The sequence below is a fragment of the Oryx dammah genome, unplaced genomic scaffold (genome assembly GCF_014754425.2).
Source record: "Oryx dammah isolate SB20612 unplaced genomic scaffold, SCBI_Odam_1.1 HiC_scaffold_27, whole genome shotgun sequence".
Classification (NCBI taxonomy): domain Eukaryota; kingdom Metazoa; phylum Chordata; class Mammalia; order Artiodactyla; family Bovidae; genus Oryx; species Oryx dammah.
In genome coordinates this window covers 76,081,856-76,104,929 of record NW_024070211.1, presented here as the reverse complement: position 1 = coordinate 76,104,929, position 23,074 = coordinate 76,081,856, and the positions used below count along the sequence as shown (strand labels likewise).

General features: G+C 37.5%; 1 protein-coding gene across 1 annotated transcript in view; it reads right to left on the bottom strand.

Annotated features, from left to right (window-relative positions):
• THSD7B (thrombospondin type 1 domain containing 7B) overlaps window positions 1–23,074 on the bottom strand; it is an 889,260-nt gene that overhangs the window by 243,451 nt on the left and 622,735 nt on the right. The window contains exon 14 of the mRNA XM_040228521.1: window positions 6,041–6,219. Within this exon, the coding sequence (XP_040084455.1) occupies window positions 6,041–6,219 (179 nt within the window). The remainder of the gene's footprint in view (window positions 1–6,040; window positions 6,220–23,074) is intronic.

Sequence of the window (23,074 nt, the reverse complement as noted above, 5' to 3'; positions counted from 1 at the left end):
TTCCAGAGTGAGCAGAACTCTGCCAAGAATGATTTGGACTAGCTTAGGATGAGTGGAAGTTGGGCAGGTCCAAAGGAACCAAGAGGCCAAAATTGGTTAAATCAAATTAAGCATTAACTGTAGCCATATTTTTCTGGGTAAACAAACATTCAGATTGAATGACAGTTATCCTCTTTCCACATCTCAACATGCTACTAATAATTAATGAAGCAATATTAAAATGTACATAGCTACTTCTCTACGGAAAACTTTTCTCATCCGAAGTTGCATTCTAACGGAGAAATGCTCTTGCTAAAATACAACTGTTTATCTTCGGAAAGAAAGTATTCTTTAAAATAGTATTACTTAGCTATGAAAAATAAAATGAATTATACTCATCATTTACAAATTTAGGCCACTTCTCTTTGGGATAAAGACACACCTTTAAAATAGAAATTGTTTCTAGGAAACATTCATTTAATTTATATCCTCTCATTCAGATGCAAACATAATCAAAACTCTTTCAGAAATGTGTTTAAATAGATAGGGTAGATTTTTTTTTTAAGTATAGATAATGAATCCCAATGTAAGATTTCTGCTCACGTGCATTGAACACATAGATTTGCAACATATAAACAACATGGAATTTCTTGCCCCTCCCTTGGTTTCAATTGTGTAAAGAACTCATAAAGGGAAATGTCAATCCAATGGAACTCTAATGTCCTCATATTTATTCTTCTATTAAGCAGAATTACAAAAGAAAAAATACAGCAAAAAGATATAGTACAAGTGCACTTAAATCCACTCACTACATTATAGATAGTAAAAAAATTAAAATATATTATCTATTTGATTTTGCACAGTAGAGGCAAGGACATCAGGCAACTGACCTGATAATTCAATAAACAATTTAGAAGTTTTCTAGCTAAATGAAAGCTTTGGGTAAGATGCATGCTGGAGCTATTTAGCATCACAAATACACTCAGCAGAAAGCCATCAAAGGATTGCTGTCACTTTGGTGCTTCTGGAGAAAGAGCTATCATGTTGATAAGTTTTAGTTTAAAAGGGAGGCCTTTTATGAGCGATTATAAATATCGATTTCACAAACTGACTCAGAGCAGTTTATGAGCTTGTGTACATAATATCAACTCTTTCATTTATATCACTGAGTTAAATTTCAATGGAGATACAAACACAGGATTTTTCAGTCAAATCGTGAATGATTCTTTAGGACAATTTGGAGTTCTTATTTCTTCCTGAAGAGCTCAAGTTTTTTTGAGAATTCGAATGAAAAATCACAGTTTAAGAGACCAGAGTTCTAATATATATTTTATTCTTTCTATAGAGCTAGCCACCTACTCATCCAGAGAGAAAACTTCTTTTCAAATAAAGCATCCAATGAATATAATTTGACAATTCACTGGCTGGTGTACCAGGGGCTAGAATGAGTTACAAAAGCAGAAAGACAGACCTTGCCTCAGAAAGACCCCATGTTGTAAAACGAAACAAAGGAGGAAAGTGACTAAGTACATGCAGGTATACTAACATTTACACAGCTTGCACATAATATACATATATATGTATGTATACATATATGTGTGTATAATAAGTATATATAACACACACACATAAGAAAGTGCAATGTTTTTCAAATGGTATGTTAGGTTCAATCTGTCATATACTGAATCTTCTTTATGCACAGCTACCAACGATATGAACTTTTCTCACTGCTATAATTCGGTTATATTTTTTAAGCTCTTTCTTATGGGTGAATACATGAGAGAGTATTACTCTGGTTCCAAAAATAGGACAATAAATTGAGACCTAAAAACCAATTGGAAAGAAGACCAATAACCTAAGGCCAGTAGTAAAATTGAACTTTACAAAACAGCCTCAGTGGGTGTACCTCTACTGGATCTAATTTCCAGCATAGAGAAACAAATAGCAAGCTGTTCTATAGAAGAACTGCCATAAATAATAGAAGCTGGGGAATATTTCATAAATAATGAAAATTCGAGACAATTTATTTTCAGATGAATTAAGAAAATGTGGATAACTTCAACAAATAACACACACACACATACACACACACACACACAAAGTGGGGGGGTCTGCCTTACATAAGAGCAAAAATATAATGAAATCCACAGACAGCTTTCCACAAATACACTTTAAGTAAAAGTATGCTTTAGGAAAAAAAGGCCTCTGGTGACAATTTCCTTTATGTTTAGTATTTTTTACAGTAGCATTTTTCCTTGCCATTCATAGACTTACAAGTGAGAGGGAGGGCTTATTATTTACTAACTTGATCAATTATGTTACAATACCAAGTATGGATTAGAGTGAAATTTTTCAACTTTAAACCACATGTATTATAGATACCTAAAACCTCTTTGCATCAGAATACACGCCATGTTAAATTTGATTTCTGATAACTAAATCTCAGGATTCAATTGTGAGCATCATAACCAATGTCTCTGGAACGCTATCCATTTCCTTCCTGATGCAAAAGCTAGAAACAGCTCCTACAGACAAACCCATCTTTGCTTAGCTTTCACATATTGAATTTATCTAAATTATTCTTGAATATGGGATTAATTTCTAGTCTGTACTACTTAAGGATACAAGTTTTAAACATTAGTTACTCACCTAGAGCCAGGCATCCTGGAAAGTGAAGTCAAGTGGGCCTTAGAAAGCATCACTATGAAGAAAGGTAGTGGAGGTGATGGAATTCCAATTGAGCTATTGAGCTATTTCAAATCCTGAAAGATGATGTTGTGAAAGTGCTGCACTCAATATGCCAGCAAATTTGGAAAACTCAGCAATGGCCACAAGACTGGAAAAGGTCAGTTTTCATTCCAATCTCCAAAAAGGCAATGCCAAAGAATGCTCAGACTACCACACAATTGCATCTCACACACTAGTAAAGTAATGCTCACAATTCTCCAAGCCAGGCTTCAGCAATATGTGAACCGCGAACTTCCAGATGTTCAAGCTGGTTTTAGAAAAGGCAGAGGAACCAGAGATCAAATTGCCAACATCCGCTGGATCATCGAAAAAGCAAGAGAGTTCCAGAAAAACATCTATTTCTGCTTTATTGACTATGCCAAAGCCTTTGACTGTGTGGATCACAAGCAACTGTGGAAAATTCTTCAAGAGATGGGAATACCAGACCATCTGACCTGTCTCTTGAGAAACCTGTATGCAGGTCAGGAAGCAACAGTTAGAACTGGACATGGAACAATAGACGGGTTCCAAATAGGAAAAGGAGTACGTCAAGGCTGTATATTGTGACCCTGCTTGTTTAACTTATATGCAGAGTACATCATGAGAAACACTGGGCTGGAAGAAGCACAAGCTGGAATCAAGATTGCTGGGAGAAATATCAATAACCTCAGATATGCAGATGACACCACCCTTATGGCAGAAAGTGAAGAGGAGCTAAAAAGCCTCTTGATGAAAGTGAAAGAGGAGAGTGAAAAAGTTGGCTTAAAGCTCAACATTCAGAAAACGAAGATCATGGCATCTGGTCCCATCACTTCATGGGAAATAGATGGGGAAACAGTGGAAACAGTGTCAGACTTTATTTTTTTGGATTCCAAAATCACTGCAGATAGTGATTGCAGCTATGAAATTAAAAGATGCTTACTCCTTGGAAGGAAAGTTATGACCAACCTAGATAGCATATTGAAAAACAGAGACTTTACTTTGCCTACATAGGTCCATCTAGTCAAGGCTATGGCTTTTCCAGTAGTCACGTATGGATGTGAGAGTTGGACGGTGAAGAAAGCTGAGCGCTGAAGTATTGATGCCTTTGAACTGTGGTGTTGGAGAAGACTCTTGAGAGTCCCTTGGACTGCAAGGAGATCCAACCAGTCTATCCTGAAGGAGGTCAGTCCTGGGTGTTCATTGATGTTGAAGTTGAAACTGGCCACCTCATGCGAAGAGGTGACTCACTGGAAAAGACTCTGATGCTTGGAAGGATTGGGGGCAGGAGGAGAAGGGGAGGACAGAGGATGAGATGGCTGAATGGCATCACTGACTCGATGGACATGGGTTTGGGTAGACTCTGGGAGATGATGATGGAGCGGGAGGCCTGTCATGCTGCAATTCATGGGGTCACAAAGAGTCAGACATGACTGAGCAAATGAAGTGAACTGAACTAAATGTTTAGAACAAGTTTCCTTTAAGTCCTAACAGGCATACAAGTACTTTATCTTATCCATACTCTCAAATTTGATAGACAGTTTTTGATACATTTGTATACACATAGTAAGAATACGGTTTGGGGATCTGTGCTCAGATGAAATCCTTTTACTCCCTGGATAATTTTCTAGTTCTTAAAATTAGCAATTTAAAACTAGTGTTTAACACTAGTTTTATAAAGGCTTTGCTTTCTTTTATTGTTTTGAGGAGACAAAAGAATTATTACACATTATTTATAATTAAATGCCTAGCAGTTATTTCCTTCTTTAATAAATGCCTGGAAAATACCCTAGGAAGGGTAAACTAGTCTTCAGACAGAGGATTCATTTCAAAGTCCTCTTTCTGATCATCAGCCTGGGTCATACCTTTCTTCATACTGAGGAGGTTTCTCTCCTCAAACTCCCCTACTTGGGTTGTTCCCCTCCTGTTTTAATTAATCATATCTCATCCTTCCCTTCCCGAAACTTTTTTTTTTGACAAAATTTGTGTGGATTTTGCAATGCTCTGAATTGTTTTTTCCCCAATATGCTTTATATTTGCTTCAAAGGAAGCAACCAGGATCATCATTTTATTCCACATAACTTAAAAAACAAGACCAGCCTAATACTTTGCCCTGTCTTAGAACACAAACTTTTTGCCATTATAATAATTTTTCACTTTCAGCAAGTTATGTATCTTTTATCAAAACTTACAAAACCAGCTAGAGATGTCAGTCTTGAAATGACAAATGATATCTAAATAGAAGTAGTACTAGATATGTTATTTATATTAATTAACTAGACCTTGATTTCCCTTCCATTAAACAATCTCTATAGAAAGTCTGATCAAAATGGGGATTAGAGGGAAGAAACAAGTAGACTTAGTAATAGAAGCCTGTGTAGCTATTCTGCTAAAAGTTTCAGAGTCATAAAGGATTTGCAGACCCATGTTTAAGACACACTTCACTTAATAAAGAACTTATTAACAACTCTCATCTTATACTTTACCTACTCAGTTAATTAAAATGTATATATCAGTCCATGTATAATAACAGTATGCAATCATGGGAGAAATTTGAGTTCTCTATCATAATTCTTAATTAAATCTTAGTGTCTATTATATGGATAAAGCTAAATGAAATATGGAGAAGGAAATGGCAACCCACTCCAGTACTCTTGCCTAGAAAATCCCATGGAAGGAGGAGCCTGATGTCCATGGGGTCGCAAAGAGTCGGACACGACTGAGCGACTTCACTTTCACTTTCACTTTTCAAATGAAATATTCTAATCAGCTTTGCTTAAGATGGCAATTTTATTTGATATCTAAATGACAGTGTATGCTTTAGGTTCCATTTATGAAAACAGCTTTGATTTAGGGGGAAAAGGTATAAAAATAGCTCAGAAGAGACAGAAAGAGCTGTGAAAACACTGACAAGATTAGGAACAAAGAAAATTAGGATGAAGAGTTAGGTAAAGGAAAAACAGAACACCAGTTTTGGGGTATGCAGATGAGACCACTAATTGTATCTACAGCCATAAAGTAATTGATATTCTCCCAACATTATTACATACACACAAAAACCTTTTATAATATGATTAATCAAATAAAATTTCAAGATAATTTAAAAACCAACTGGATTTAATTTTTGTAAACATCATTATAGCTAATATTACCAAGTCATTCTCGGCATTGCCTAGGAGTAGGCAAATCTTCTTTACTAATTCTATTATATTAATTTCTACCCTCTTATCCACTCTTCTGAACTTCTAATAACTTTCTATGAGCTACTTATAACAAGATAATGACTTCAATTTCAACAGGAAATAATAAAGGAGATACTTTTTCAGCTCTGTATTTGTTGTTTCATGTACTTTACCTGATTCTTGAGATCCAATTTGGGACATGGGCGACCTCCATTGTACGGTTTTTCTTTCAGCCATTTCGATCGAATTCTCACTCCAATCCCACAAGATGAACTGCAAGACCCCCAACTTGACCAGTCGCTTAACTTGCAATCAAATGGGCAAGGAATGACGCATTCTTCTTGAATATAGCCTGGAAAAGATTTAAAAGAAGGGAAGAAAATCTGATCAAATTTACTTTGTTTCCATTATTAGAGATCAGATTGCCTAACAATATTGCTGCAGGGGTTTCAATAAACAGACAAAAGATTTCCAAGAGAGATGCATATGATTACTTTTCCATTCCAAATTTGTGCCATCTGCTTACTTCATAGGCAAATCTGGGACTGAGGAAGGAAGAAGGGAAAAGTGCAAAGTCTTCCTTTCTAATAAGAAGAAATGAAGCAGCTCAGGGTTAATGATAGTACTATCTCCCCCTGCACTGGATCTACATGTCCTTTTCTGGGAACAGAGAGCATAATATAGTCAGTCTCAGTGCCTTCAATCTGCAAAGCTTTCACAAAAATGATCTTGATTCTCACTGTTGTGTAGTGTGACTTGAAGGTAGGAGGAGGGCAAAGACTGAACCACGGATTAGGAAGAGCAGGATATACTAAAAGAAAAAATGAGGCATAGTGAAAGGTTGTACATGAGATACTGGACTGGAATCAAGAGGTGAGGGCTGAAGCACAGTTGCAGATGTTCTAGCTTTCCAAGCTCTTATTCCTGTCCACAGCCCACTTCTTGCTACAATCTTTCTCTGATTAACCATCACCTCTACAGATCGTTACCAGATATGTATACCCAATTTCCATCTCTCCAATGAATTCTATGCCACCTACTGATACACTCTAATCAGATGCCCGATTACCCTCAAATTTAACATGTCTAAAGCTGAGGTCACCAGTTTTCTCCTAGAACATTCTAATTTTCTTATATTCCTCACCTTAATTAACTACAACATATCTGATTTCTATGTACTGGTGTATGAAGTAGCTCAGTCCTGTCTGACTCCGTGATTCCATGGACTGTAGCCTACCATGCTCCTCAGGCCATGGAATTTTCCAAGCAAGAGTACTGGAGTGGGTTGCCATTTCCTTCTCCAGGGGATCTTCCGGACCCGGGGATTGAACCCAGGTCTCCCACATTGCAGGCAGACGCTTTACCGTCTGAGCCACCAGGGAAGCCCATACTGGTGTATATACCTGTATAATCTCTTCCCTTTGAATTTGGGCAAGACCTGTGATTAGATTATGGTATGTGGCAAAAGGGAAGGGAATGCAGAGATATTATTTATATGCCAAATTTTGAATTAATACAAAGGAAGATTATTCTGAGGGGTCCTGAATTAATCAGGTGAAAAACTTTAAAAGAGTGATTGGGCCTTTTGTCTGTGTGTGTGTGTAGAACAAAATTCTCCTACTGGTCTTAAAGAAGCAAATAGCTGTGCCATAAAATGCCTACAGTGCAGGGGACTACAGGCAGCTTCTAGGGCCTGAGGACAGCCCCTGGCTCTCAGCAAGCAAGAAAACAGGCATCTCATCTCTGTGGGTTTTAATACATGAAGATGATTCTGCCAACAATTACAAGGGAGCTTGGAATAGGAGTTTCCCTCAATCACACCTCTGCAGAGTCTTAAATCTTGACTCACAACTCGATTACAGTCTGGTGAGACCCTTCAGCAAAGAATTTATAGAGGCCATGGCTGTACTCCTGACCCATGGAAACTGTGAGATAACACGTGTTTTGAAGTGCTATGTCTATGTTAATTTGTTATGCAGCAATTGAAAGCTAACAGATTATCCAAAATAAAAAATATTTCAGTTACCTTAGACCAGCCTCCAACATTTTACACATATACTAATTAGTTCTTATGTTGAAGCATCACAACAATGTCCCCTACTCTATATTTCTTCTGGTTCATCCCTGGTTCAACTCTTTCTGACCCAGAATACTGAAGTAGTCTCTCCACGAGTCTCCTTTTCTCCTAATCATTCTCTTTGGTATTGGTCAGTCACTCTGAGGAAAAAGTTACTTTTCTAAAATACATAATAATTTATACTAGTCCTTTTATAACCTTTGCTGATTCTCTATTGCCTTGAAAATAAAGTGATAATCACTTTGAAAAAAACTATAAGATTCTTCATAAGTGGGTCTAAACAAAGATTTTCAACTTTGGCCACAAAATATGTTCCCATTGGCCAGGTTAGACTATGGACTAATTCAACCAAATCTCAGAGGATGCGACCTAGACAGTGGTAGTTTTCAAAGATCCACAGAGAATTCTAATGTGTAACCTAGTCTCAGAACAACCTCCCTGACTTGTTTTCCTCCTGCCCTTCCCTCTCCTATATCTTGAAATCTTTCCACATAGACTACTTCATCTTCTCCAATAATATTTATGCCTTTCCTCATGAAAACACTCTGCTCTTCCTCTAACCAGTTTAGCTTTTATTACTTCCCTAGTGGCTCAGATGCTATAGTCCATGGGGTCGCAAGGAATCGGACACAACTTAGCAACTAACACACACACACACACGTGCACACACACGTGCACACACACACACATACACACTACTTCAACTACTCTCTTGAAGTATGGTTGACCATCTGGCCCCATCACTCCTCTGCTATGCCCAGTCTGGCAAAACTGCAGATGTCAATCGGTCCAACTACCTTCCTACTCTGTGCTTAATACTGGAAACCAAGTGCAGATTAAGGCAGTGCTAATGCCACACACTGCTTGGTGATTCTTCTGAGTTTTCTCCTCACTCCCATTCCACAGGACAGCTTTACCAAACCTCCTCTCCTATCTTCAAACTTTTAAGATCTGTTGTTTTTCAGAAGGAATAAGAATGAATATGAGCTCTTTTAATTTCCTATGATTATATTTGCATGAACTTCCATATTTTTCTTCTATCTTCATATCACAATGGAAAAGATAATCATTTTCTTATATAAGCCATCTTTTCACCACTTGCTATCTCTCTACACTCTCTCACTAATTTTAGAGTTATATTTCTCATACATTAATACTAGAATGATTGTATTCCCAAATAACACTCACTGATAAGAAAGAGCACAATTTAAACACCTAAGTCATCAAGAAGGATCCCTCTGAGGTTGAAAACAAATTCTATTTGGGGTTGTTAACCTTCTCTATTGTTTATCATAGTTATAATTGTACATTCTCTATTGTTTATCATAGTTATAATTGTACAGTCATTACTAAGAAGTTTTGATTATTAACTTAGTACTAGGTATATAAAAAATGCTAACTATAAAATTAACTAGAGGCCACAGGCAATACTTGGTTTTATAGAGAAACTGAGTCAAAAAATGATTCCATTTGCTATGGAATGAAAAAAGCAGATTAGTAATTGAGTGAAATTAATTTTCATGGTGTAAATGCTTCAAATATGAAGTTTCAGGAGACTTCATATAAATAACTTGTTAATCCTTGTGTGTCTACTTAGATTCTATTTTAAAACAGATTTTGAATTAGATGCTTTTTTAAATCAAGAAGATTTAATATAAATATCATCTATATTTACATATTGAAGGATTTTTAATTACAGGGCCTCTTAGCGATATGTTTTTCTTTTTTTTTTTTCCCTATGATAAGACATGAAACCAGAGGATTTCTATGAAAGTCAAGGTCATAAATTCAATGAGTAAAATATAATTCTGAAATTCAACAGATTTGAACAACAGTGACATTTATTTTTCAAAAAAGTTATTGGCATGCTAGAGTATTTTCCAAAGGAAAGACCATACTGAGAACCATTAATAACTGCATAGTTTTATACCTATCTTATAATTGAAAGGATTAGTTATATATACATAATACCTGCAACTATTGGTAATAGAATATGATCAAATGTGGCTACCTACAAGTTAACCTGCCATAAGAGAATTCCAATTTCTGACTATGGAAACTTCAATAATGTTTTAAAATTCATTTACATAAAACATACCACAGACTAGCTGCATTGGCCACATTCATAAATCTAAATCCAATTGCTATGAAAGAAGCACTTTTTCTACCAAAAATATTTTACACTATAATTTATAAGCAGAATGTGTTGCTTGGACCAACATATTACTTGACCTGTGGATGCCTTCATGTTCTATTTTAGTTATCTGTATGCATATGAAATTGAGCATGAAGTAGTTATTACAAAATTATCAGTATAGAATGCAACAACATAGTGATTTTATAAGATATATACATTGTACATAGTAGGTATTCAAAAAGTATCTATTGATATTACAGATAAAGATGAGCTGAATAAAATCTATTAATAGAGTCTGTATGTTATAGCTGGAGGAATTTAATGACTTATTCCCAATAGGGCTGAAGCCCAGGAACCTGGTTTCAATCTATATTATTAATCTCCACATATTTCTCTTTGCTGCTGCTGCTAAGTCACTTCAGTCATGTCCAACTCTGTGTGACTCCATAGATGGCAGCCCATTGCTCTTTAGGTTAGTTCAACAGATGTAGGTAGAGGGTGGGATGATTTGGGAGAATGGCTTTGAAACATGTATACTATCATGTAAGAAACGAAGTGCCAGTCTATGTTCGATGCAGGATACAGGATGCTTGGGGCTGGTGCATGGGGATGATCCAGAGAGATGATATGGGATGGGAGGTGGGAGGGGGATTCAGGATTGGGAGCTTGTATACACCTGTGGTGGATTCATGTCAATGTATGGCAAAACGAATACAGTATTGTAAAGTAAAATAAAGTAAAAATAAAATTAAAAAAAAAAAAGATGTAGGTAAAAACACAGCTCTCTAAATTTGATGGCCTCATCAATAAGACCACTTCTCAGGATATTATGTGCTGTGGAAATTTTTCTTTTAGCATTCAAGTACTAACACTTCCCCTTCACACCTCTCACCGCCCCCTGAAAATCTTGTTTTGAAAGATGTGAAAGAAGGAAATATTGATGATATTAAGCCTGAGGAAATAACCTAGGTTAATTTACTTATATTTTCCCACTGTATAAAGTAATAGCAAACATCTGCCTAGACAGTGAATGTTCTATTGACTAACATTGCTAAAAGAATAAAAACACACTACCAAAAATAAAATATTGCTTATCTCTTCCCCAGTTCAAAGTGAAAATCTGGGAGAACTTTGTGAGTTCCAATGATATCATGTCTTCATTTGTCCATATTTAAAGATTTATTTATACATTTTAGTCCTATCATTTATCTAGTAAAATATACCATACTTAAAAGTATGTGATGACTTAAGTCAGAATGGTTTAGATATTTTTCAGGAAAGGTGGGGAAAGCATGGGGGCAGATGTTTTAATATTACCACCGGAAAGAATTTGAGAAATTAGTTCAATACTTTGCCATTGTTCTCAAGGGAAACACTGACAAACATCTGTTTAAAATCTCAGTCCACTAGCATGTGGCTAGGTAGTGTGAACTGAAGTGCCAGCTTGCTGTTGTGTATTTATATTTTGAACTGAGAATACTGCTCATGAACAGCAGTTACATTCTTTCAAAGATGCAGTCTTTCAAAAATGGGCCTAACCTTGTTTAGGCATCTGGAGGCCTGAGAAGGGAAGAGCTGGAAAACACCTAAAGTACCATTGTTTCTTCCTTTAAAATTTTGAGTTATGGCATGGAAGAATTGATGTTTTTGAACTGCGGTGCTGGAGAAGACTCTTGAGAGTCCCCTGGATAGCAAGGAAATCAAACCAGTCTTTCCTAAAGGAAATCAACCCTGAACATTCACTGGAAGGATTGATGCTGAAGCTCCAATACTTTGGAGCTGATGCGAAGAGCCACCTGATGTGAAGAGTCACTTGATGGGAAGAGCTGATTCACTGGAAAAGATCCTGATGCTGGGAAAGATTGCAGGCAGGAGGAGAAGTGGGTAGCAGGGGATGAGATGGTGGATGGCATCACCGACTCAATGGATATGAGTTTGAGCAAACTCTGGGATATAGTGAAGGACAGAGGAGCATGGCGTGCTGCAGTCCATGGGGTTGCAAAAAGTCAGACACAATTGAGCGACTGAATAACAATAGCAACAATAAAAAGAACAGTTTTGAAAATATATTCCCTACTGGTAGAAGAATACCTTTACTGCATATATGAAAACCCATCAGCACAGACTCTCTAATATTAACCATTATAAAATATGGTTATGGTACTACAAATAACAAAGTAGCTTATCTGGATCCACAACCTTATCAGATACCTGAATACAGCTAAATAAGAAGTCATACAAAGATCTAATAAGCACATTAAGGAAAAAGTTTTCTGGATTCCCTAAAACTCAAATATTTCATAGCATAATTATGTATTAAATTTTATTACATCTACCAGAAATAAAATCATCTAAGTGTCAACTAGTTTTCTTAATTAAAAATATAATTTATTGGTGAACTTTCAGATGAAAAGCTATTGAAAGTCATTAAGGTGAAAAGCTTCAACCTATAGACTGGTCAGAATTAGAAAGGAAACTTGAATTCAGACTTGATGGAGATACACAACTCACAATCAAGTAGGAAAAAATCATTATTTTGAACCCAGAATGTTCTCTTTGGTTCTAGAGTAACAAAACAGAAAATCAACCCTGGCCCTAAAGAATTTCACATTTTGCTAGAAAGCAGTCTTATAAGTAAGAAAAAAAAAAAACCACATAGTATATAATCAATGACTTTAATTATATGATACAAATAATATATATAAATCATATAAAATCTGAGGTAACAAATGGATTCTGGCTTCAACTGTCTATCACGTGAAAATAAAAGATTGGCACATTTTTTCAGGAAGCACAGGTTTTTGACTAATTGCTCAACCTGGTTCACTTACTCAAAGTAAATGTATCAGTGTCAATTTAATCAATCAACCAAATCATATAAAGAACTGTTCTTCTAAATTGAATTACTCAGGCAATTTAATATAGATGGTATCTGCAGGTGTTCATATAGACTGAGTTTCAGCATTAATAGCCTCGTATCTGGCTCCTCTAGGCAGAGAGAAGAGATATTTTGCTCTTAGAAGATATTAAGGATGTTAGGACAAATGAAACACTAGACACAGAACCATTTGAACCATTCAATTAGGACTGTATGTACCAAAGCAGTTTTTATCATTACTGCAAATAAATGCTGTTAGCATTAAAGTGACTGAATGCTTTAACCACATAATAAACTTGGCATTTGAAACACTGCAAAGCTGCAGACTGTAGACAAGACAATATTACTGGGTAATTTGTAGGACTGTGGCTGCAAAAGCCTGTATAAAGTCCTCTCATGACATCTCCTTGCCCTGAGAAAATCTTGACTTAAATTACACCAATCAGTAATTTACATTTTCTTTCAAAGTTCTGAAAGCTGATCTCAGAGCACAACTGAGACACTGTTATTCTTGTCACATCATCAGTGCTATTCTCCAAATATTTTTGGTTTTGCTTCTGGACACATGGCATGATTACACTTCCCTGACTCTAGAATTGAGATGTGATCTTCTTGCTTTATCCAGTGAAGTGTAAGCAGAAGTGAAGTGTTCCAGGTGGCAGCTTTAGGAGCTCAAGTGTAGGGATTTCCCTCATGGTCCAGTGGGTAAGACTCCACAGTCCCAATGCAGGGGACCTAGGTTCAATCCCTGGTCTGGGAACTAGATTTCACATGCTGCGACTAAGACCAGGAGCAACCAAGTAAATTAATTAAGTAATGAATTATTTTTAATAGAAGAGAGCTGGAGTGTAATTTGTTCCCCTCTTTCCTTCTATACACCAGAGGTTCCAAAAACACCAGCCAATGCACAATGGACATGGATACGGAATGATCTTAATGGCTTTCAATCTCTGGGATTTTGAAACTGTCAGTTTCATTTGTTACCATACGAAAACCTATCTTATCCTAACGCATCAATAGTGGCATAAGAAAGTATTTCTTCAGAAGATCAAGTAAAGAGCACTCAGTTCAGTTGCTCAGTCATGTCCGACTATGTGACCCCATAAATCGCAGCACAGCAGGCCTCCCTGTCCATCACCAGCTCCCAGAGTCTACCCAAACTCATGTCCATCGAGTCAGTGATGCCATCCAGCCATCTCATCCTCTGTCGTCCCCTTCTCCTCCTGCCCCCAATCTCTCCCAGCATCTGGGTCTTTTCCATTGAGTCAACTCTTTGCATGAGGTGGCCCAAATATTGGAGTTTCAGCTTCAACATCAGTCCTTACAATGAACACCCAGGACTGATCTCCTTTAGAATGGACTGGTTGGATCTCCTTGCAGTCCAAGGGACTCTCAAGAGTCTTCTCCAACACCACAGTTCAAAAGCATCAAGTCTTTGGCGCTCAGCTTTCTTCATAGTCCAACTCTCACATCCATACATGACCACTGGAAAAACCATAGTCTTGACTAGACGGACCTTTGTTGGCAAAATAATGTTTCTGCTTTTTAATATGCTATCTAGGTTGGTCATAAAAATATTTAGGTAGTTTGAGCATCTATACATAATGTCCTAGGAAAATAAGATTAAGTTCTTCCAGCAGTTAGCACAGTCTGAATGGCAGCATCATCCAATGAGAATGTGACTTTGCAAAAGTTTAGCCTATAGATATGTATTTCAGGAAAATATATAATTTATTATTTTAAAAAAGGACTAGTAATATGGCTTATAAATCAACATCTGACCTTATGTGATCTGGAATAAAATATTAAATCTCAATCATTCAATTTTCTCTTGTGAAAATAAAAATGTAAGAATGCATGTCCTTTTTTAAATTTTCTTTGCTACTGTAAGGTCAAAAATATAATAAGCAGGAGTTTGTGGGAAAATAACATATATAATACAAGCAGCATATTAATATTTTACCATTACTAAAAACTATATAGCAAGGTAAAAATGTTTTTTCCTTATCTTGTTTCTGGTGCTAGTGATTGATAGAGAACATAATTCTATAAAGATGCTTAAACAGAAAAATTATAGGGTAATAATTTTCAAATTTGGGTGCCATTTCTCATTCCAGATCATTTCCATATAAATTAAAGGCTAAAATAACATTGACAAAATGAGCGATTTTTTACTGGATCAGTAAATCAATTGTGTTTTGAGTCCATCTCTGTCTTTCCAAGTCTGCTTCCACCAGCCAAGGCCAGATGCTCGTTATCTCTCACCTGGACTATTATAATGGCTCCTTAACTGGACTCCAGGTCTCCAATCTCTTAACCCACTCCATATCTGATCACAGGAAAGAACACAGGAGGAGTCTACCTAGAAAGCTCCACTTCGGAAAAGGTGCATGCAAGAGGGAGGTCCTGAAGTTTAAGCTTCACTGAATGGATTGAGTGCTATGGCCATCAGTCCCTGCATCTTACCAGCACTTAAACCTAATTCCTAAAGGTGGCAACAAGAGACATCAAAAATACCTCCTACAGAATGAATACCTAGAAAGAGGCAGATGACAACATCCTCATTCAGAGCCAACTTCCTGCAAGCCCTGGGGCACAGAACAAAGCTCATTCTGTGCTGAAATGTGCATAGAATAAACTTCAGAATGAAACATCAATTATGTTTTTATTTGCTGGAATGTTGGGTCATCCAGACAGTGATTTTTATCCATGAACAATGAAATAAGTTGTTATTAAAGATTCTAAATTATGGATTACACGACCAATCAAATTTACCTCCAAAAGTTTGCTTTTGCCAAAGAACTGCATCTTTCACTGAGCTAATGCAGAAATCAATGTACTGGAATGAATTCATAGCACATTAACTCCTTGCAAGTTACTGTAAAAAACCTTTAAAATATCACCAAGGTGTAAAATTAAATAGGACTCCTAGCCTTGATTTATACTGCATGCTGATAATGGTGAATTTGTTTCACTCACCAATAAATTTGTTTCCTAATGGATTGTGGATCAGCCAGTCCAGAGATTTACATTTAGGTTTCTCTTGTCTTCTATAGACAAATAGATATCTGATGATTTTATTTACTGATATTTCATGATATAACTGCTAAATGAACAAAAGAAGATGCAAAGAAAGGGTGAGATGTTTGATTACTTTTCCTATAAAAAAACTGAAATAGTCAATAAACTTCTAGTTATAGTAATCATGTCAAGGAACTGAGGATGATTCCAATTCACAAAGAGAGAGGGCCTTTTACATCAGGAGAAAGTCTCAAGAGTGACCAGAAGTGTCTTTCGGAAGAGAGAACAAAAAGTGACAGAAAAGAGTTTATTCAATTCCTGGGGTTGTCATAATCAATAGTCACAAACTTGGTGGCTTAAAAAAGCAGAAGATATCCTCTCATAGTTCGAGAGGCTGGGAGTCTGAAATTAAGGTATTGGTAGGGCTGTGCTGCCTGCAACATCTGTGGGAGAAAACCCCCTTCCTTGCCCTTCCAGCTCCTGATGACTCTAGGCATTCCTTGGCTTGTGGGAGCACACCTTCAGTTGCTATCTTGTCTTCACAAGGTCGTCTTCCCTGAGTGCCTGCATCTCAAATCTCCCTCTCCTTCCTCTTAGAAGGATGTCAGTCATTGGATTTAGAGTCCACCCTAAATCCAGGATGATCTCAGCTTAATTTCCTTGTCTTAATTACATCTATAAACACCTTGGTTGCAAATAAGATCACCTTCACAGGTACTGGAGGCTAGGACTTTAATGCATTTAAAATATTTTGGCGGACAAAATTCAACCTATTAGAGGAATGAAGACTATGGTAAGAAAAAGTGTTAACACATGGATGACGTTTGACCTTGGATATCACGCCTTCCTAGGCCTATCCCCCATTTTAACAAGGGCTATCTAAATCTTCTGTTGTTGTTTAGTCACTAAGTTGTGTCCAACTCTTTTGTGACCCCATGGACTGTAGCCTGCCAGGCTCCTCTGTGCGTGGGGTTTTCCAGACAAGAATATTGGAGTGGGTTGCTGTGCCCTCCTCCAGAGGATCTTCCTGACATAGGGATGAAATCCACATCTTCTGCACTGCAGGCAGAATCTTTACCACTGAGCCACTGGGTGGCTAAATTTTCTCAGCTTCAGTTTTTTGGGGAATATTTTTAAACATTATACTTATTTATTTATTTGGTGGGGTCAGGTCTTAGTTGCAGCCTGAGGGAACCTTGTTGAAGTGCATGGATTTTCTAGTTGTGGTCTGCAGACTCAGTAGTTGTGGCTCATGGACCCATTTGTCCTGCAGCATGTGGTATCCTAGTTCCCTGCCAGAGACTGAACTCATATCCCCTGCATTGCAAGATGGATTCTTAACCACTGGACCACCAGTGAAGTCCTCAGGTTCACTTGTATCATCTAAAACAAAGATTGAACAATTTTGACTTGAAGGTCAAATCCAAATTGACTCTTTTTAAAGTAGTTTTGTTGGAATAGAGACACAGTCATTTAAGTGCTGTGTGTAGTGATTTTTCCACTGAAACAGCAGAGGTGCCTAGCTGTGATGGAGACAGTATGACCCACAAAGCTAAAAATATTTATCATCTAGATCTTCACAACATGTTTACAACATCAGATTTCTAAAATGGGAATAGTAATAGTACCCACTGCATACGATTATTATGAGGATTAATTGAGCACTCGAAAACAGTATGGACCACACAGTAAACACTGTTTCTCTAAGATAGGAACAGTGCCATGGTGGATAATAGCATGGGCTTGAAAATGGGAAAGAGCTAATTTCAAAGTCAACCAGGACACTTACTACTAGTGGTATTAATTTGCAGCTGTCGTTGAACCCCTTCAAGCCTCAACTTTCACATCTGCCAGATGGAGGTAATTATTACCGATTTCAAAGAATTACTTTGTGCATTAGAGCATCTGGAATGTGGAATTAACCATGGCTACTACTATTTCCTGACTGCAGCCATGAAATTAAAAGATGCTTACTCCTTGGAAGAAAAGTTATGACCAACCTAGGTAGCATATTGAAAAGCAGAGACATTACTTTGCCAACAAAGGTCCGTCTAGTCAAGGCTATGGTTTTTCCTGTGGTCGTGTATGGATGTGAGAGTTGGGTTGTGAAGAAAGCTGAGTGCCGAAGAATTGATGCTTTTGAACTGTGGTGTTGGAGAAGACTCTTCAGAGTCCCTTGGACTGCAAGGAGATCCAACCAGTCCATTCTAAAGGAGATCAGCCCTGGGGGTTCTTTGGAAAGAATGATGCTAAAGCTGAAACTCCAGGACTCTGGCCACCTCATGCAAGAGTTGACTCACTGGAAAAGGCTCTGATGCTGGGAGGGATTGGGGACAGGAGGAAAAGGGGACGACAGAGGATGAGATGGCTGGATGGCATCACTGACTCGATGGATGTGAGTTTGAGTGAACTCCGGGAGATGGTGATAGACAGGGAGGCCTGGCGTGCTGCGATTCATGGGGTCGCAAAGAGTCAGACATGACTGAGCGACTGAACTGACTACTATTTCCAGGTGGCACTAGTGGTAAAGAACCTGTCTGCCAATGCAGAAGATGTAAGAGATGCATGTTTGATTCCTGGGTGGGGAAGGTCCCCTGGAGGAGGGCATGGCAACCCACTTCAGTATTTTTACCTGGAGAATCCCCATGGACAGAGAAGCCCGGCAGGCTATGGTCCATAGGGTTGCAAAGAGTCAGACATGACTGAAGCAATTTAACAAACAGCATGGACTACTATTCTTATTCATTACAAAGAAGTTATAGTATCGTCTTCGGTGTATGAAATGGAGATGGGAGGTAAGAAGACAGTCCCAACTTGAGAAATCACATACAGGAGAAGATCCAATATCTTGAGTCTTTGCAAGAAAGCTACTTTCACATCAAGACTCAGACCTCTATTTCATAGGGGAATGAGGAAAGTGTGCATGTGAATTTTTGTCTGTTGATTAAACAAATAGAACAGGTAATGATCATCTTTTGGTACATGACAACTAATAATCCCAATCCAATTATAAATATTTAGAATATTGAACAAACAGAGCTTGAAGGCCACTAGAGACTGAAGTGACGTTATAAGATTTTAAAGAAAAACACATTGAGAGTAAAGAACAAGCACAGGACCTGCCAGGCAATCAAATGCTTAATATAGGTCAAGTATTATCATTATTATTGGAAAAAGTTCCTCCCTAATAACCTTGCAGAATCTGTTATTGCAATGCCCATCCAGCATGACAACTATAAGCCATGATTATCCTTTGCTTCATATTGGAAACTTGAAGTATTCGAGTAACAAGCAGACTATATTGTGCTATACAATTTCTGCTAATTAAATTTCTTTATTGTGATATTCTCTGCCTCACATTCTCAGTTGGGATAAATCCCAAGGGAATACGGGACTATACAGCTTGATATAGTCCATTAAAAACTGAAGGAGGTGAGGGAAAAATTAGGAGCTTGGGGTTAACAGATATACATTAGTACAGATAAAATAGATAAACCACAAGGACCCACTGCTTAGCACAGGGAATTAAATTCCATATCTTGTAATAACCTATAATGGAAAAGCATTTGAAATAGGTATGCATAACTGAATCACCCTGCTACTCATCTGAAACTAACACAACACTGAAAATCAACTACACTTCAAAAAATAAATAAATAAAATTTGAAAAATAATTAACTTGGGGAAGCAAGACTACAAATGTACTGCATAAGTTTGTGAGAAATCTATTTCTCCTTCACTGTGAGAGAAAGTATAAATTGTATAGGCTCTTTTCCCCTTCACTTTTAGTGAGATATAATTGAAATACAGCACTATATACATATAAGGTATAAACATAATAATCTGACTTCCATACATCATGAGATGATTATCGCCCTAAGTTAAGTGAGCATCCATCATCTCATGGAGATGCACATTATCACCCCCAGTCCTAACCAATAATGTTCCTCCTTCTGTTTCCCATCCTACTCCTTTATTAAAGTCCCAGATGTTTTGAAATGACTTACAGGGACTTCTATAGTCTACAGCTTCAATGTCTCTCCATTATGAAACTCTGTACCTTTACAATGTTCAACAGGTGGCAATAAGTTCAAAATATGGAGATATAATTCAGGAAGCACTTGAAGACAACTTCTTTTGTTCTCCTTCATGCTCTACACAACCATCCTAGCTTTATAGGGATATCTTTACAATCATCAGGGTTTCCCTGATAGTTCAGTTGGTAAAGAATCTGCCTGCAATGCTGGAGACACGGGTTCAATTCCTGGGTCCATAGTATCCACTGGAGAAGGGATAGGCTACCCACTCGAGTGTTCTTGGGCTTCCCTGGAGGCTCAGCTGGTAAAGAATATGCCTGCAATGCAGGAGGCCTGGGTTTGATCCCTGGGTTGGGAAGACCTCCTGGAGAAGGGAAAGGCTCTAGCCTGGAGAACTGCATGGACTGTGTAGTCCATGAGGTCACAAAGAGTTGGACACGACTGAGGGACTTTCACTTTCCTTTCCTCACAATCATCATCATGTAAACTGTGTATATTTGAGAGTGTAACTCTGATCCAAGAATGTGCTGAGTATACCATCTGGAGTTAACATGTCTGCATTCACCCTTCCAGTGTCCCAAAAGATGATTCAGAAAAAGAAATGAGATAAAATCCTCAAGTCTTATCATTTAAGAGGATTGAGATAGTACCAACTAAGGTATTTTAAGGTATGAATTTTTGTCTTGGAGCTGTTGGAAATAATCAGGTGAAACCAACCCACACCTGGATTAAGCAGAGCTCCAGGGATATACTATACAGACAGCAGACCTAAAACTTTTGTTCTAGCATTGATTCCATATATGGGACTCAAAATCTGAGACTTGTCAACAGTACAGTTATAAAGGTAGAGGTATAGACATGGAAAGCAAAAGTAAAAAACACTTGGAAGGAGAAAATATACTTAGAGTTCAAAGGCTCTCAGCTATTATTGTTTTGGTATATTTCTCCTTATTTTGTTAATGTTATTGTTTTTAGTGTTGTTGTTGGTTTTCTTTTTGGCAAATTATATTAATACTATCTTACTATCTACCTAATAATCATACTGTAGCACAGGTGCCATAACAGGCTATTCACATCATTCATTGATTGGCTAAGACTGGAATAAAGCCTAGACAGTTTATCACTATGGGAACAGAAATATAAAATGATAAATATGTGTAAAAGATAGAATACTATGCAGTGCCCCCAAAAGAATAAACAAATCTACATACAGAAGAATGAATAGAGGCAGTTAATATATTAAGAGACACATTCTGGAACCAAATTGCCTGGAAGAGAAAACAAGCTTGACATTCTTATTTGAGCAAGCTTGTGCAAGATCCTTAACTTCCCTATTCCTTAATTTCCTTTGGAAGGACTGAAGCTCCAATACTTTGGCCACCTGATGCAAAGAGTCAACTCGCTGGAAAAGATACGAAACTGGGAAAGCTTGAGGGCAAGAGGAGATGGGCGCAATAGAGGATGAGATGGTTGGATGGCATCATTGACCCAATGGACATGAGTTCAAGCAAACTCCTGAAGATAGTGAAGGACAGAGCAGCCTGGCATGCTTCAGTCCATGGGGTCTCAAAGAGTCAGACACAACTTACTGATTGAATAACAACAACCTGATGATAAAACTAACATCTAATTTAGACTGTTGATAAGAATAACATGAATTAACAGAGAGCATTTAGAGACAGGTATAGCCTATTTTAAATGTTCAATAGATGTTAGCTCTCATTATCAGAGAACAAACAAATAGCACGACCATGTGGTTCAGCAGTACCACTACCGGGCATATATAAAAAGAAAATTAAATCAACATGTCAAAGAAATATCTATACTCCCATGTTCATTGCAACATTACTCACAATAGCCAAGATATGGAAACAATCTGTCTGTCCGTCCATGGATGAATGATAAAGAAAATGTGGTATATACAAACAAGGAAATATTACTCAGCCTAAGAAAGAAATCTTGCCATTACAGTTCTCCAAAGAAGACATACGGATGGCTAACAAACACATGAAAAGATGCTCAACATCACTCATTATCAGAGAAATGCAAATCAAGACCACAATGAGGTACTATTTCACACCAGTCAGAATGGCTGTGATCCAAAAGTCTACAAGCAATAAATGCTGGAGAGGATGTGGAGAAAAGGGAACCCTCTTACACTGTTGGTGGGAATGCAAACTAGTACAGCAACTATGGAAAAAGTGTGGAGATTCCTTAAAAAATTGCAAATAGAGCTGCCTTATGACCCAGCAATCCCACTGCTGGGCATACACACCAAGGATACCAGAATTGAAAGAGACACATGTACCCCAATGTTCATCGCAGCACTTTTTATAATAGCCAGGACATGGAAACAACCTAGATGTCCATCAGCAGATGAATGGATAAGAAAGCTGTGGTACATATACACAATGGAGTATTACTCAGCCATTAAAAAGAATACATTTGAATCAGTTGTAATGAGATGGATGAAACTGGAGCCGATTATACAGAATGAAGTAAGCCAGAAAGAAAAACACCAATACAGTATACTGATACATATATATGGAATTTAGAAAGATGGTAATGATGACCCTTTATGCAAGACAGCAAAGGAGACACAAATGTATAGAACGGACTTTTGGACTCTGGGGGAGAGGGAGAGGGTGGGATGATTTTGGGGAATGGCTTTGAAACATGTATACTATCATGTAAGAAACGAAGTGCCAGTCTATGTTCGATACAGGATACAGGATGCTTGGGGCTGGTGCATGGGGATGATCCAGAGGGATGGTATGGGGTGGGAGGTGGGAGGGGGATTCAGGATTGGGAGCTTGTATACACCCATGGTGGATTCATGCCAATGTGTGGCAAAACCAATACAGTATTGTAAAGTAAAATAAAGTAAAAATAAAATATTAAAAAAAAGAAAAAGAAATCTTGCCATTTGTGACATCATGGATTAACTTGGAGGGTGTTACATTTTGTGTTGCTGGCATGCTTGGTGGTGTCGGACTTTTTGCAACTCCAGGTACTACAGCCTGCTAGGCTTCTCTGTCTGTGGAATCATCCTGCCAA